Genomic DNA, 17064 nt, shown 5'->3' on the forward strand with positions numbered 1-17064 from the left:
GGTTTTTCATGAACTGCTACTATATTTAGCGGTTTTTAACTTTAGTCAATTTTCATATAATCCTTTATATCCTGTAACGGTTTATGTATAAATTTTGAAATTTCTATACCCTTTAGCAGTTTATATAAAATAAGTGCAGAATTAAATATTTTAAAAATATTATAATTAGATCATTTTGACCGGTAATTATATATTTATGTAAGTTATCCTAAAAATAACAACCTGTATGTGTTCGTATGAACTCATGGACTCTTCGAATGTTATCATTGACGCTATTGTTAACCATAACCATTATGTATTATAAGTATAAAAATGTAATGATACTTAACTATTTTTTGTTCAATGAATTATAATTATAAAAATCTAATTTTTGTTATGAAATTTTATAATTTTAAAATAATTATTCTGACAAAGTATTGAAATAAGAAAATTTTGTTTTCAAATTTTAGTCAAACTCCCAATAAAAATCCAAAAAATAATTTTTTTATATAATTATATTTTAATAATGGTCATAAAATAATATAATTGTCATAATCATAATTAATAATAAATATAATGTATATTTATTTCAAAGATTCAAATTCCATTGGCTTTTCATGTAACCTTTAATTCACCAGTTTCATTACAAAAATAGTGTACATTAAAATTGTCATCAAAATTAGCTATCATATATTTATATATAAATATATATATTATTTAATTTTATTTTTAATGTGCATTTTATATTTTAATATATATTTTGTACTAATAAGTGATTTTGGTGGATAATTTTAGAATAGATTTAGCACGGTTGGTTCCAGTAATCTCTCAATCATTGTTAAATGTTACCCATCGAATTCAGCGGACTAGCTACTTCAAGTGGAAAATGCTTCATACATATCAAAAGATGAGGATACACAAGAATCCAATCTTCAAATAATGATCAAGATTTCTATTTCTTTGAGCAGATGAATTACTGTGTTCTAAACCTAATGGTACAAGATCTTTTGACCAAAAATCACAAAATCCCACAACAAATAATGGGCACTCCCCTAACATTTTGTTGTTGCCATATTGCACAAGTTCAATGTTACCAGAAGCTTCCCGGTTCATCATCGGTTTCAATGCCTAAATAGTAGATACCGATTAATGTAAGCCTGCAAACAGAGTTGGTAGGATTCAGAAATAGCTAAACACGAAGGATTATGCTTTTTACAAGACTAATTAATGGCAGAGTATTTCAGACACCAGAATAAAGAACATCCATTTCATTTCCCATTTAAAGGGAATGTTAAAAGTCATCATAAGAGATTAGTGGGAGGAAACTATTCAAATTAGAACATTAAGAAGGAAAGTTAAAGATATGGTTTAATCCCCATTTACTCAAACTTCTTCAAATATTTCTACCAAAAGAACACACTTTCATTTAACAAATTAATATGCCAAGAGTTGAAGTCAACTAATGTTAATGAAGTACATACTAGGACAAACACAAGATTCATGCAGAAAATTTAAGGGAAGGGTTCTTGAGAAATAAAATAGACTCCACTTTAATCATCAAGTCATTCCTTCCCTCCAAGATTCCAACTAGTAATCACACCCTTAAAGTTCATGATATAAAAGTAGGATTCTTTTATCAAAATTATATTCTTGATATGATCATTAGATAATGCAGTACTCCCTTTCCACTATATCAGCACTCTTGTAAACAAAAGTACAAGAAGGAACAAGGAAACACATGAAAGCAAAATTGTCGTGTTCATTAGTCGAGGAACGGGAATTCAAGGATCCTATTTTAATATATAAATGCATGCATCCAGATCCACAGTTTGAGTACCTAATTTTGTCTAAGAAAATATTGATTGCAAGCTTCAAGGTGCCTCTTTGCACTCTAGATACTCTAGAAGATAATTAATGATCAGGTGAGAGAGACCACACTATTTTTTTTTTTTTTTTTGATATGCAAGAGCATCTCAGGATTGGTGTTGGGATTTGGGAACATAATTTGCAAGTTTCTAAGAAACACAGACACCGATATGGACACTTGACATGCCAATGAAATGGACAAGCACATGAACAGAGAGAGAGAGAGACAAAAATATGGAAGTCAGAGAGAAGACATATAATTTAGCTTTCCTTCTAAAGAGGCAGAATTCAACATCCTTCTAAGAGAAAACCTCATAAACAAGAAATTTCACATCAAGGCAATTGAAAATCATGCAAAACTTATAACACCCAATAAAATTACACCATCCAAACACACTCCTAATGTATCTTTGTATTATGATACATAATTTGTGGTTCACTTTGGTTGGGTAGGAATATTCTAAAACAGTATTTGCACGTAACTATTAGTAAAGTAAAACTGTAGGGCAGAGTGCTAAATTTTCACAAGATTTCGGTTATGCGATAAATCTTAAAAAGTGACGGAGTGTAAGAACTGCTTACCCTAACTCTAACTAACAAGTTCATCTCTTAATCCAGAGTAAATCGACATTTCATTTAAAGAAAATACAGCTTAGATTTCTAACTAACAGGGCAATTGGTTGATTCTTCATAAAGGATAACCAAAAAAAAAGAAAACAAAAGGAGGGGTGGGGGGGGGGGGATGAATAAAAGGAAAAATGTAAAGCAGAATGGTTCCACAATTTTAGGGAAAAGGATGTTTTATGAGATAAAACATGAGAAAGTGCATAGTTGAATGACAGAAAAACATGGAACACTTGTCACATAATGCATGAAACATGGGAGATAATTCCCATGAATTGAAGTGCTGCTTTTCTATTTAGGATCTGTTCTGTACTTGTGTTTGCTTAAAGCTTAAGAAATTAGTGTTTCTATGATGTAGCATAGCAGCTGCTTCTTTCAAATTTTTGTTGCTGCTTTAAGCAGTGTTTTTTAAAACTCAAACAAACAGGCCCTTAATCTAGTAAATAGATTACAGAGGATGAGAACTATGGCAACTTGCACATTGCAAAAACAAATTTATTAATGAAAAATCTTTTAATTTGCAATATGCACATTTGTTATCTTTTCAAACTTTGTGGGAAAACTATTTTTAACTCTTCATTAAAATCATGTAACGTATGCTTACACATGCATGCTTACATGGCAGAAGGACAATTGCAAATCAAGGAAATTTATTAGAATTTCACATAATTTTACATCAACAATTCAGAACATGACAACTAGGGAAGATATAAAGCAATATCAGAGGAAGTAGTAAAGAAACTTTAGATACATGGCTCTAATAGTCACTAAAACCAAATAAGATAATTATTTCCTAATGAGATAGACCAATCTAATATACAACAGTGCACACTATCTGTGTTGAGAGGACTACAGAATTATACTAGTATCCTAGAGTATTCAACCGAATGTCTAATTCTTCAAACTTGGAATTGTGGTAAAATATTGAACTTCCTGCTGCCAGAATCCTAATGGAAACCCATAATCAGAAAAAGAAATAGATTTACAAAGATAAGCAGTAAGACTGTACAACCATAGCTAGTGGATAAGTATATGTTAAGGAAATGACAAACCTGAATATGACTACAATGAGGAGTATTAAGTACATGACAAGTTTGGCTAGCCGAAATTTCCTCTCAGCATTAAGTCCTCTAAACACTTCAGTAACATCAATAAGGTGCTCCCGTTTCACATATCTGAAAGAGAGTGGTCGTAATAGAAGAACACACAATGTATAAGATAAAACCAACTTAGAAGTACAAAACCATTAATACGGGGAAAACATCATTAACTCAGTTTCTCTTCTTTGTTTGCAGTTTTCCTCTCAATTTTTATATCAAATGGTGAATATAGATACACAAAATGGAAAAGTTTTAAACTAAACTAGCTCTCAATAAGCAGTAAACGAGGTTGAAAAAGTAAGAGCACCATAACTTATTTCATTTACATAACCAGTATATAATATTAACAAATTAATAGCTTAGGTGCATATCTAGTTAACTAAATGCCAAACAAATTAATAAAACTCAATATAGCCATTAGCCGAAGAGAGCGATTAATACATTCCATCCAATTTGTTGCATGAAACATCCATCACTTTTTGAGACAAAGGGACTAAAAATTGTCTGAGAATATAGTTTCAATCAAAACCACCAGATACTGACAGTAAGAAAGAGAAGCTGACCAGTGCATACAGAAGCAGAAAGATAATATTCAATGCATATCAATATCAGGGAGAAGTTGCTTAATAACTAACAACTTGAATATCTTCCAATTATCGAGAGAGTTCACAATGCTTTTATATAATTTGATTGTGAATCTGGAAAATGAAGTTGAGGCAAAAAGTTGCATTGCAAATGAAAAAATTCCCAATACCCTTTTTCCCCCCTTTTGAGGACTTTCTGTAAAATATGAATTAAAGATAGAGGAAAAAAGAACCAGCATATGGACAACAACATAGGATAAAATACTAAAATTTGTAAAAAGATACTAAAATTGAATGCAAAACAATCATTCTATCCATGCGTTAAAAGAATTCTATATCTTGATTCACAAAGCAAGATATATTCGTGCATGCAATTATGTAGAGGGAAAAGAGTTAAAATCCAAAATCTTAGATTCCCCCAAAACAAATTTGTTTCAACTTAGTCCTTCAAATGTGAAAAGATCAAGATAGTAGAAAGATTTACAAGGCATATAAATATAATGCAAAATTTACAATGTCAAAATTATATTACACATTGTCCACTTCCATTTGGCAAAGCTAATAATAGGTTCTTCTCTCCAATAAATAAACAAGAAATCTATAAGTTTGCTGCATTCTCTAAGGTATTGTTACCGTATTTCCGATCAGCGAATATGTTAAGGAATCAACAAACAGAAACTATTGAATGAAATATAGAACCATCTCAATAATTTCCTCATTCAGTAACCAAACATAAGTAGTAAGAAAATATGCTAGATAATGAGAAATCTTGACAAAATTTATTTTTTCCAGAATTATACATCACAATTCAGTTGACTCTTTGGTGTGTATGTAGGTCAAATCATCTGTCCCCATGATTCCATCCAACATTTCCTCTCCAAATTTCTAACAACCTTGTTCTAACTATGTACCTATGTATCATTGCTCATACTAAATGCTAAATTGACTCACTAACATGTGACCTAACAGAACCATTCCGGAAAAAGTAAAAATCTGGACACACCCCAAGGCCCCAATCATTCTATGTTTCTCGTAAAAATGGTACAATTTTTGCATCCTTCCCCTCCTCCGCCCTCCCAAACCCTAACATAAAAAGTTTTCTACTCGTCTTATGAAACGGTTAGCTAACTTCCCAATCTCAATGGTCCAACTGCATCTCCTATATTTTATTTGTCATTCTACCTCATACCTTCCTAACAAACACGAAAACAAATCTAACTAAAACCCTAAATTTTAAGCAAAAATAAAATACTTCCCCCATGCCCATGCACAATAGCACAATTATAAGTCCAGGAAGAGAAAGCATAGGGAATCAACTTTTAGTTAGACAACATTAGCCAATTTTAGGGTTTAGGTTTATAACTTAAGATTTAGGGTTAAAGGTTTATGATTTAAGTTTTAAAATTCAAGATAAACAAAAGAACTTTTAAAAGTTTGGCACTGTTCGTCGAAAAAATGTTGGTTCCTGACATTACTCCCCTAGGAAATAGTACTAGCAAATGCAGCAAAATACATCAATCACACAGTAAAATAGTAAATAAAATGGCAAAATTCAACATACTGTGTCCAAATTCATATAGTATTGAATACTAACCGCATGATGTGATAGCAAGTAACTGGAAGAGAGAGCAAGAACATGAACCAGTGTCCAGTGACGAGGCACAGTACGCAGAGAGCTCCCTGTCCTATGTACTCAGGAAGAATGAAGTAGTTAATCCGAGACGCCGCGTCGAACGGGTTTATATAGTCAGCTTCCAAGTCAGATAGGATCAAAACCTTTATTACACAAAAAATGAAATGGATGACAAATTCTTAACGTGGCAAAATGGAGATCATGCATGAACTTGAAATGCTTCCTTTTTAAAAGAAGAAAGAAGAATACCTGGTAGAAAGTTGTGGCGAGAAGGGCAATGCTGGAAGGGAAACAAATGACGAGCCAAAAGAAGAGTTTCCCACCCATTTATTGTTATTATTATTATAATAATAATTTATTTTAGCGGAGAGAAGTGGCAATGGGATTGAGATTGAGATTGGGATTGGGATTGGGAGTGGGGAAAGTGAGGGGTTTAGGGAGATAGTGCAGTTGACGTTGGTGAAGCAGAAAGGGGGAAAGGTGCGAGCTGCGAGGGTGTAAAATTTTGAATCGAAGTATGGAATTTGGCGTTGGTAAAGGCAAGTGAAGACGACTCGCTTAATTACGCACGAGTTCACTCACTTTCGTGTCACAAATTGTATTCCTAAATGATACCAAGAAGGTCAATCGTTGTTTTCTTTCCCTTTTTTTTTTTTTTTGAATAAATGTACGTTTCAGTCTCTAATCATTTGGACGAAGGACTAAGCGTACTTCCACGAATCGAAATTAATAAAGCAGACTTCAATTTCTATTAAAAATATCTGTTTATACCCTAATTCAAAACATAAGTCAGACCTAATAAAGCTGAAAAGGCCCTACTGAGAGAGTAGTCTCTACCGTATACCCGACCTCTTTGAGGAGGTTGGAATAGATGAAAATGGGCAACTTATAACTTACCCACGTAAGTAACTGCCTCCCTAAATTTTTCACCTACTTCTAGAAGGGAGATCTTAACAGCCTTAAGATAAAGAGACAGATATCCACCACCAGAAGTGGAACTACTCCAACGGTGGTTATTAGTTCATCACTTATAAATACCCTGATACCCTCAGGTACCTTTAAGTTTCAATATATCAAAAACCTGCTTAATCCTTTGCTGGCTTAGGTTTTAGAGTGTCTTGCAAGTACCACCCCCACCTTTTCAAACACATAACTCGGACGGCGGCTCTTTGATGTAGGACAAGTTGGAGACCACTCCCTTGAGTATTTGGGCATCACACACAAGCCCAAAGGAAATCCAGTTTCAGGTAACCCTCGGAACATTGACACCGTTGCCAGAGACCTAGGATCTAACACTCCATGGCGGACGATCAGTATAAAAACGGACGTATAGCGTCTGAATCAGAACAAGAATACCAAGATAGGGTCAACAACGACCAAACTCTAGTGATGCCTCCCCCAAGAATGGAGGAACCACATGGTGAAGGCCCTTCCGATGACTAACACCAAAGGAGAGTCCCATCCGAGGTTCGTCTCCCTGAAGGGGAAGAACAACCTCATAGCGCCGACCTCATGGGATTGCTGTATGGACACCATGGTCGACTTGAACAACTGGAGCAGGAATTAGAGCGATAGCGAGAAGCAGAGAGAAGCTTGAGGAAGGAGATTGATGAGCGGATAATTTATACGCTTTTTGGCATTGTTTTTAGTATGTTTTTAGTATATTTTAATTAGTTTTTATTATATTTTTATTAGTTTTTATTTAAAATTCACTTTTCTGGACTTTACTATGAGTTTGTGTGTTTTTCTATAATTTCAGGTATTTTCTGGCTGAAATTGAGGGACCTGAGCAAAAATCTGATTCAGAGGCTGAAAAAGGACTGCAGATGCTGTTGGATTCTGACCTCCCTGCACTCAAAGTGGATTTTCTAGAGCTACAAAAGCCCAATTGGCGCGCTCTTAATTGCGTTGAAAAGTAGACATTCTGGGCTTTTCAGCAATATATAATAGTCCATACTTTGCCTAAGATTTGATGGCCCAAACAGGCAATCCAAGTCAGCTCAAGAATTCTGGTGTTTAACTCCAAAACTGGCACAAAAGTTGGAGTTAAACGCCCAAACTGGCACAAAAGCTGGCGTTTAACTCCAAGAAAAGTCTCTACACATGGAAGCTTCAATGCTCAGCCCAAGCACACACCAAGTGGGCCCGGAAGAAGATTTCTGCATTAATTACTGATTTCTGTAAACCCTAGGCTACTAGTTCTCTATAAATAGGACCTTATACTATTGTATTTTCATCTTTGATAAGTCTTATGCTATCTTAGACACGTTTGAAGGCTGGCCATTCGGCCATGCCTAGACCTTGTTCTTATGTATTCTCAACGGTGGAGTTTCTACACACCATAGATTAAGGTGTGGAGCTCTACTGTTCTTCATGAATTAATACAAAGTATTATTGTTTTTCTATTCAACTCAAGTCTATTTCTTCTCCAAGATATTCATTCGTTCTTCAACCTGATGAATGTGATGATCCGTGACACTCATCATCATTCTCACCTATGAACATGTGCCTGACAACCACCTCTGTTCTACTAGCAATGGCTTGAATGCGTATCTCTTGGGTTTCTAATCTAAGATTGGAACCTTCGTGGTATAGGCTAGAATTAATGGCAGCCATTCCTGAGATTCGGAAAGTCTAAACCTTGTCTGTGGTATTCCGAGTAGGATCTGGTAAGGGATGACTGTGACGAGCTTCAAACTCGCGATTGTGGGGCGTGTGACAGACGCAAAAGGATCAATGGATCCTATTCCGACATGATCGAGAACCGACAGCTGATTAGCCGATGTTGTGACAGAGCATCAGGACCATTTTCACTGAGAGGACGGGATGTAGCCATTGACAACGGTGATGCCCAACATAAAGCTTGCCATGGAAAGGAGTATGAATGATTGGAAGAAGGCAATAGGAAAGCAGAGGTTCAAGGGGAACAAAGCATCTTCATACGCTTATCTGAAATCCACCAATGAATTACATAAGTATCTCTATCTTTATTTTATGTTTATTTTCATCACCTTAAACTCCATAACCATTTGAATCCGCCTGACTGAGATTTACAAGATGACCATAGCTTGCTTCAAGCCGACAATCTCCGTGGGATCGACCCTTACTCACGTAAGGTTTATTACTTGGACGACCCAGTGCACTTGCTGGTTAGTTGTGCGGAATTGTGACAAAGTGTGATTCACGTTTGAGAGCTCCAAGTCTTTGGCGCCATTGTTGATTATCACAATTTCGTGCACCAAGTTTTTGGTGCCGTTGCCGGGGATTGTTCGAGTTTGGACAACTGACGGTGCATCTTGTTGCTTAGATTAGGTATCTTTTTTTTCAGAATTTTTAAGAATGAATTCTAGAGTTTCAAGGTGATGTTCCCACCATCACAAAAGCTGATTGATTCTCATCAATTCAGCTATTGATTGTAATGTCCTGCTGAAGCTTGGCCAAACATGTCTAATCCTTTTTAGACTGAAGCTTTAGACTAACATTGCATGATTTCTGGAATTCTTATTAAAAGTTTTGATTCTCTTTATTTTCTTTTCTATATAATTTTCAAAAAAAAATTTTAAAATCATAAAACCAAAAATATTTTATGTTTCTTGTTTGAGTCTATTGTCTAATTTTAAGTTTGGTGTCAATTGCATGTCTTTATCCTTCTAATTTTCGAAAATTTATACATATTGTTCTTCATTGATCTTCAAGTTGTTCTTGATGATTTCATTACTTTGATCTTCAAATTCTCTTGTTTTGTATTTTTTGTTGTTTCTTACATGCATTTTTACACTGTTATAGTCCTTAGTATACAAACTTTTAAGTTTGGTGTCTTGCATGCATTGTTTATTTGATCTTAGTTGCATTTTTATTGATTCCCATCATAAAAAATTCAAAAATATTTTTAAAACTATGTCTTTTCAAGTCAATAACACAGAGAATTGAAGATTCAGAACAGTCAGCAGAGGAATCAAACAAAAAAAACTGGGCGTTCAAAACACCCAATGAAGAAGGAAAACTGGCGTTTAAACGCCAGTCAGGGTACCTGGCTGGGCGTTTAACGCCCAAAAAGGTAGAGATTTGGGCGTTAAACGCCAGAATGGGGACCATTCTGGGCGTTTAACGCCAGGATGACACTAGAGGGAAGATTTTGTTTTTAATTCACATTTTTTTCAAGTTTTCATAATTTTTCAAAATCAAATCTTTTTCAAATCATATCTTTTCAATCATATCTCTTTCAAAATCAATTTCTTTCCATTTTATATTTATTTTTACTATTTTCAAAAATCCTTGCTTCAATTCAAGATTTACTTCAAAATTTTCAAGTTGTTACTAGCCTATTAAGAAAGGATCAAACTTTAAATTTTAGAATCATATCTTTTAATTTCTTGTTAGTCAAGTAATCAACTTTAATTTTAAAACTTTCTCTTTTTTTAATTTGATTCTCAATCATATCTTTTCAATCATATTTTTTCAATTACATCTTTTTCAAAATTAATTTTCAATCATATCTTTTTTATTTCTAAATTCAAAATCTTTTTCAAAATCACTTAATTTCTTTCCCAAACTTAATTTTTGAAAATCTCAATCAAATTTTCAAAATTTTTTTAATTTATTTTCGAAAATTCTTCTCCTCTTCTCACATCCTTCTATTTAAGGGACTAACACTCCTCCTCAAGGTATAATTCGAACTCTATCCTTCTTTATATGTTCGAATTCTCTTCTATCTACCTCCTCCTTCTATTCTTCTTTTCCTCTGACACCTCAAAGAATCTCTATACTGTGACATAGAGGATTCTCTTATTTCTTGTTCTCTTCTCTTTCATATGAGCAGGAACAAAGATAAAGGCATACTTGTTCAAGCTGATCCTGAACCTGAAAGGACCTTGAAGAGAAAGCTAAGAAAAGCTAAAGAAAAAATCTCTTTAGAGGACCTAACAGAGCTTTTCAAGGAAGAAGAAACCATGGAAGCCGAAAACAACAATGCCAACAATGCAAGGAAGGTGCTTGGTGACTTTACTGCACCTACTCCTGATTTCTATGGGAGAAGCATCTCTATCCCTGCCATTGGAGCAAACAACTTTGAGCTTTAAGCCTCAATTAGTTTCTCTAATGCAACAGAATTGTAAGTTTCATGGACTTCCATTGGAAGATCCTCATCAGTTCTTGGCTGAATTCTTGCAAATCTGTGACACTGTCAAGATCAATGGGGTTGACCCTGAAGTCTACAGACTTATGCTTTTTTCTTTTGTTGTAAGAGACAGAGCTAGGACATGGTTGGATTCACAACCTAAGGAAAGCCTGAACTCTTGGGAAAAGCTAGTCAATGCCTTCTTGGCAAAGTTCTTTCCACCTCAAAAATTAAGTAAGCTTAGAGTGGAAGTCCAAACCTTTAGACAGAAATAAGGTGAATCCCTCTATGAAGCTTGGGAAAGATACAAGCAATTGATCAGAAGGTGCCCTTCTGACATGCTTTCAGAATGGAGCATCATAGGTATTTTCTATGATGGTCTATCTGAACTATCCAAGATGTCATTGGATAGCTCTACTGGAGGATCTCTTCATCTGAAGAAGACGCCTGCAGAAGCTCAAGAACTCATTGAAATGGTTGCAAATAACCAATTCATGTACACCTCTGAAAGGAATCCTGTGAATAATGGGACAACTCAGAAGAAGGGAGTTCTTGAGATTGATACTCTGAATGCCATATTGGCTCAGAATAAAATATTGACCCAACAAGTCAATATGATTTCTCAGAGTCTGTCTGAAATGCAAGCAGCAACAGGCAGTACTAAGGAAGCTTCCTCTGAAAAAGAAGCTTATGATCCTGAGAACCCAGCAATGGAAGAGGTGAATTACATGGAAGAATCCTATGGAAACACCTATAATCCTTCATGGAGAAATCACCCAAATCTCTCATGGAAGGATCAACAGAGACCTCAACAAGGTTTCAACAACAACAATGGTGGAAGAAATAGGTTTAGCAATAGCAAGCCTTTTCCATTATCTTCTCAGCAACAGACAGAGAATTCTAAGCAAAGCCACTCTTACTTAGCAACCATTGTCTCTGATCTAATCAAAATCACTCAAAGTTTCATGACTGAAACAAGGTCTTCCATTAGAAATTTGGAGGCACAAGTGGGTCAGATGAGTAAGAAAATTACTGAGCTCCCTCCCAGTACTCTCCCAAGCAATACAGAAGAAAATCCAAAGAGAGAGTGCAAGGTCATAAACACGTCTCACATGGCCGAACCTGGAGAGGAGGAAGAGGCAGTAATCTCCACTGAGGAAGACCTCAATGGACGCTCACTGGCCTCCAAGGAGTTCCCTAATGAGGAACCATGGGAATCTGAGGCTCACACTGAGACTATAGAGATTCCATTGAATTTACTTCTGCCATTCATGAGCTCTGATGAGTATTCTTCCTCTCAAGAGGATGAAGATGTTACTGAAGAGCAAGTTGCTAAGTACCTTGGAGCAATCATGAAGCTAAATGCCAAGTTATTTGGTAATGAGACTTGGGAGAATGAACCTCCATTACTCATCAAAGAACTGGATGACTTGACTAGGCAGAGATTACCTCAAAAGAGACAGGACCCTAGAAAGTTCTCAATCCCTTGTACCATAGGCACCATGACCTTTGAGAAGGCTCTGTGTGACCTAGGGTTAAGCATAAACCTTATGCCTCTCTCTGTAATGGAGAAGCTATGGATCATTGAGGTACAAGCTGCAAGAATCTCACTAGAGATGGCAGACAATTCAAAGAAACAGGCTTGTGGACTTGTAGAGGATGTCTTGGTAAAGGTTGAAGACCATTACATCCCTGTTGATTTTATAGTCCTAGAAACTGGGAAGTGTATGGATGAATCCATCATCCTTGGCAGACCCTTCCTAGCCACAGCAAAAGCTGTGATTGATGTTGACAGAGGAGAATTGATCATTCAAGTGAATGGAGACTCCCTTGTGTTTAAAGCTCAAGGATATCTCTCTGTCACCATGGAGAGGAAGCATGAAGAGCTTCTCTCAATACAGAGTCAAACAGAGCCCCCACAGTCAAACTCTAAGTTTGGTGTTGGGAGGCCACAACCAAACTTTAAGTTTGGTGTTGAACCCCCACATTCAAACTCTAAGTTTGGTGTTGGGAGGTTCCAACATTGCTCTGAACATCTGTGAGGCCCCATGAGAGCCACTGTCAAGCTATTGACATTAAAGAAGCGCTTGTTGGGAGGCAACCCAATTTTTACTTATCTATGTTAAATTTCTATTTTCTATTGTTATTTTATGTTTTCTGTAGGTTGATGATCATGTGAAGTCACAAAAACAATTGAAAAAGCAAAAACAAAGTGAAAAATAGAATGAAAAATAGAACACCCTGGAGGAGATAGTTACTGGCGTTTAAACGCCAGTAAAGGTAGCAGAATGGGCGTTAAACGCCCAGTCTGGCACCATTCTGAGCGTTTAACGCCAGAAAAGGGCACCAGACTGGCGTTTAACACCAGGAATGGGCAAGAAGCTGGCGTTAAACGCCAGAAATGGGTAGCAGCCTGGCGTTTAACGCCAGGATTGGCAGCAAGGGGCATTTTACACGCCACATGATGCAGAGATGAGAAATCCTTGACACCTCAGGATCTGTGGACCCCACAGGATCCCCACCTACCCCACCTCTCTCTCTCTTCTTCACCCATTCACCAATCACCTCAATACCTCTTCCCCCAAAACCCCTCACCTATCAAATCCCACCATTCTCTTCACTACTCACATCCATCCTTCATAAAACCCCACCTACCTCACCATTCAAATTCAAACCACTTTTCCTCCCAAACCCACCCTTAATGGCCGAACCATACACACCCCTCTCACTCCTATATAAACCCATCTTCACTCCTTCATTTTCACACAACCTAAACACCACTTCTCCCCCTTGGCCGAAACACAAAGCCCACTCCATCTCCTCTATTTCTTCTTCTTCTACTCTCTTCTTTCTTCTTTTGCTCGAGGACGAGCAACCTTCTAAGTTTGATGTGGTAAAAGCTAAAGCTTTTTGTTTTTCCATAACCATTTATGGCACCAAAGGCCGGAGAAACCTCTAGAAAGAGGAAAGGGAAGGCAAAAGCTTCCACCTCCGAGTCATAGGAGATGGAGAGATTCCTCTCAAGGGTGCATCAAGACCACTTCTATGAAGTTGTGGCCAAGAAGAAGGTGATCCCCAAGGTCCCTTTTAAGCTCAAAAAGGGCGAATATCCAGAGATCCGACATGAGATCCGAAGAAGAGGTTGGGAAGTTCTCACCAACCCCATTCAACAAGTCGGAATCTTAATGGTTCAAGAGTTCTATGCCAATGCATGGATCACCAAGAACCATGATCAAAGTGTGAACCCGGACCCTAAGAATTGGCTTACAATGGTCCGAGGGAAATACTTAGATTTTAGTCCGAAAAATGTAAGGTTGGCATTCAACTTGCCCATGATGCAAGGAGATACACACCCCTACACTAGAAGGGTCAACTTTGATCAAAGGTTGGACCAAGTCCTCATGGACATATGTGAAGAGGGCGCTCAATGGAAGAGAGATTCAAGAGGGAAGCCGGTTCAACTAAGAAGGCATGACCTCAAGCCCATGGCTAGGGGATGGTTGGAGTTCATCCAACGCTCAATCATTCCTACTAGCAACCGATCTGAAGTTACTATAGACCGGGCTATCATGATACATAGCATCATGATTGGAGAGGAAGTGGAAGTTCATGAGGTTATATCCCAAGAACTCTGTAAGGTGGTGGATAAGTCCTCTCCTTTGGCAAGGTTAGCCTTCCCTCATCTCATTTGTCACCTTTGCAATTCGGTTGGAATTGACATAGAGGAAGACATTCTCATTGATGAGGACAAACCCATCACTAAGAAAAGGATGGAGAAAACAAGAGAACCTCATCAAGAGCATGAGGAAACTCCTCATCATGAAATCCCTGAGATGCCTCAAGGGATGCATTTTCCTCCACAAAACTATTGGGAGCAAATCAACACCTCCCTAGGAGAATTGAGTTCCAACATGGGACAACTAAGGGTGGAGCACCAAGAGCATTCCATCTCCCTCCATGAAATTAGAGAAGATCAAAGAACCATGAGAGAGGAGAAACAAAGGCAAGGAAGAGACATTGAGGAGCTCAAGCACTCCATAAGATCTTCAAGAGGAAGAACAAGCTGCCATCACTAAGGTGGACCCGTTCTTTAATTTCCTTGTTCTTTATTTTCTGTTTTTCGAAAATTGTGCTTTATGTTTATTTATGTTTGTGTCATTGTTACATGATCATTAGTGTCTAAGTGTCTATGCCTCAAAGCTATGAAAATGAATCCATCACCTTTCTTAAATGAAAAATGTTTTTAATTGAAAAAGAAAAAGAAGTGCATGAATTTCAAATTTTAAAACAGTTTAATTATCTTGATGTGGTGGCAATACTATTGTTTTTCTGAATGAATGCTTGAACAGTGCATATTTTTGAATTTGATTGTTTATGAATGTTAAAATTGTTGGCTCTTGAAACAATGAAAGGAAAAGGAGAAATGTTATCTGATGATCTGAAAAATCATAAAATTGATTCTTGAAGCAAGAAAAAGCAGTGAAAAGCTTGCAAAAAAAAAAAAAGAGAAAAGAGAAAAGCAAGCAGAAAAAGCCAATACCCCTTTAAACCAAAAGGCAAGGGTGATAAAAAGGATCCAAGGCTTTGAGCATCAGTAGATAGGAGGGCCCACAGGAATAAAATCCTGGCCTAAGCGGCTAAACCAAGCTGCCCCTAACCATGTGCTTGTGGCGTGAAGGTGTCAAGTGAAAACTTGAGACTGAGCGATTAAAGTCGAGGTCCAAAGCAAAAAGAAAAGTGTGCTTAAGAACCCTGGACATCTCTAATTGGGGACTCTAGCAAAGCTGAGTCACAATCTGAAAAGGTTCACCCAGTTATGTGTCTTTGGCATTTATGTATCCGGTGGTAATACTGGAAAACAAAGTGCTTAGGGCCACGGCCAAGACTCATAAAGTAGCTGTGTTCAAGAATCAACATACTTAACTAGGAGAATCAATAACACTATATGGATTCTGAGTTCCTATAGATGCCAATCATTCTGAACTTCAAGGGATAAAGTGAGATGCCAAAACTGTTCAGAAGCAAAAAGCTAAAAGCCCCGCTCATCTAATTGATACTGATCTTCATAGATGTTTATTGGAATTCAGTGTACATTCTCTTCTTTTTATCCTATTTGATTTTTAGTTGCTTGGGGACAAGCAACAATTTAAGTTTGGTGTTGTGATGAGCGGATAATTTATATGCTTTTTGGCATTGTTTTTAGTATGTTTTTTGTATATTTTAATTAGTTTTTATTATATTTTTATTAGTTTTTATTTAAAATTCACTTTTCTGGACTTTACTATGAGTTTGTGTATTTTTCTATAATTTCAGGTATTTTCTGGCTGAAATTGAGGGACCTGGGCAAAAATCTGATTCAGAGGCTGAAAAAGGACTGCAGATGCTGTTGGATTCTGACCTCCCTGCACTCAAAGTGGATTTTCTGGAGCTACAAAAGCCCAATTGGTGCGCTCTTAATTGCGTTGAAAAGTAGACATCCTGGGCTTTCCAGCAATATATAATAGTCCACACTTTGCCCAAGATTTGATGGCCCAAACAGGCATTCCAAGTCAGCTCAAGAATTTTGGCGTTTAACTCCAAAACTGGCACAAAAGTTAGAGTTAAACGCCCAAACTGGCACAAAAGCTGGCGTTTAACTCCAAGAAAAGTCTCTACACATGGAAGCTTCAATGCTCAGCCCAAGCACACACCAAGTGGGCCCGGAAGAAGATTTCTGCATTAATTACTGATTTCTGTAAACCCTAGGCTACTAGTTCTCTATAAATAGGACCTTATACTATTGTATTTTCATCTTTGATAAGCCTTATGCTATCTTAGACACGTTTGAAGGCTGGCCATTCGGCCATGCCTAGACCTTGTTCTTATGTATTCTCAACGGTGGAGTTTCTACACACCATAGATTAAGGTGTGGAGCTCTGCTGCTCTTCATGAATTAATACAAAGTACTATTATTTTTCTATTCAACTCAAGTCTATTTCTTCTCCAAGATATTCATTCGTTCTTCAACTTGATGAATGTGATGATCCGTGACACTCATCATCATTCTCACCTATGAACATGTGCCTGACAACCACCTCTGTTCTACTAGCAATGGCTTGAATGCGTATCTCTTGGGTTTCTAATCTAAGATTGGAACCTTCGTGGTATAGGCTAGAATTAATG

The 17064-nt window shown here is 36.8% G+C and overlaps 1 protein-coding gene across 3 annotated transcripts; it reads right to left on the minus strand.

The window, feature by feature from the left end:
• Positions 1 to 850: 850 nt before the first annotated feature.
• LOC112727648 (protein cornichon homolog 1) lies at positions 851 to 6402 on the minus strand. Of its 3 annotated transcripts, none has more exons than XM_025777503.3 (4): positions 6036 to 6402; positions 5748 to 5929; positions 3522 to 3644; positions 851 to 1136 (listed from the first exon to the last, which is right to left on the minus strand). In XM_025777503.3, the coding sequence occupies exons 1-4, from the start codon at positions 6111 to 6113 to the stop codon at positions 1070 to 1072; spliced, it is 450 nt and encodes a 149-aa protein (XP_025633288.1). In that variant the 5' UTR covers positions 6114 to 6402; the 3' UTR covers positions 851 to 1069. The 3 variants fall into 3 exon arrangements, with proteins under 3 accessions (XP_025633288.1, XP_025633289.1, XP_025633287.1); XM_025777504.3 differs by lacking the exon at positions 851 to 1136 and adding an exon at positions 3102 to 3405 and having other exon boundaries at positions 6036 to 6391; XM_025777502.3 differs by lacking the exon at positions 851 to 1136 and adding an exon at positions 3102 to 3416 and having other exon boundaries at positions 6036 to 6391.
• Between the last annotated feature and the right edge of the window lie 10662 nt (positions 6403 to 17064).

This window comes from Arachis hypogaea, chromosome 12, assembly GCF_003086295.3.
Source record: "Arachis hypogaea cultivar Tifrunner chromosome 12, arahy.Tifrunner.gnm2.J5K5, whole genome shotgun sequence".
In the NCBI taxonomy this organism is placed as follows: Eukaryota; Viridiplantae; Streptophyta; class Magnoliopsida; order Fabales; family Fabaceae; genus Arachis; species Arachis hypogaea.

Excerpts from the sequence above, each read along its gene's own strand:
- LOC112727648 (XM_025777502.3), bottom strand. The coding sequence starts at position 6,113 with ATGGGTGGGAAACTCTTCTTTTGGCTCGTCATTTGTTTCCCTTCCAGC. Across the intron at positions 5,930-6,035 it reads TCGCCACAACTTTCTACCAG|GTTTTGATCCTATCTGACTT; the intron begins GTATTCTTCTTT and ends TGTGTAATAAAG. Across the intron at positions 3,417-3,521 it reads CTCATTGTAGTCATATTCAG|GATTCTGGCAGCAGGAAGTT; the intron begins GTTTGTCATTTC and ends GGTTTCCATTAG.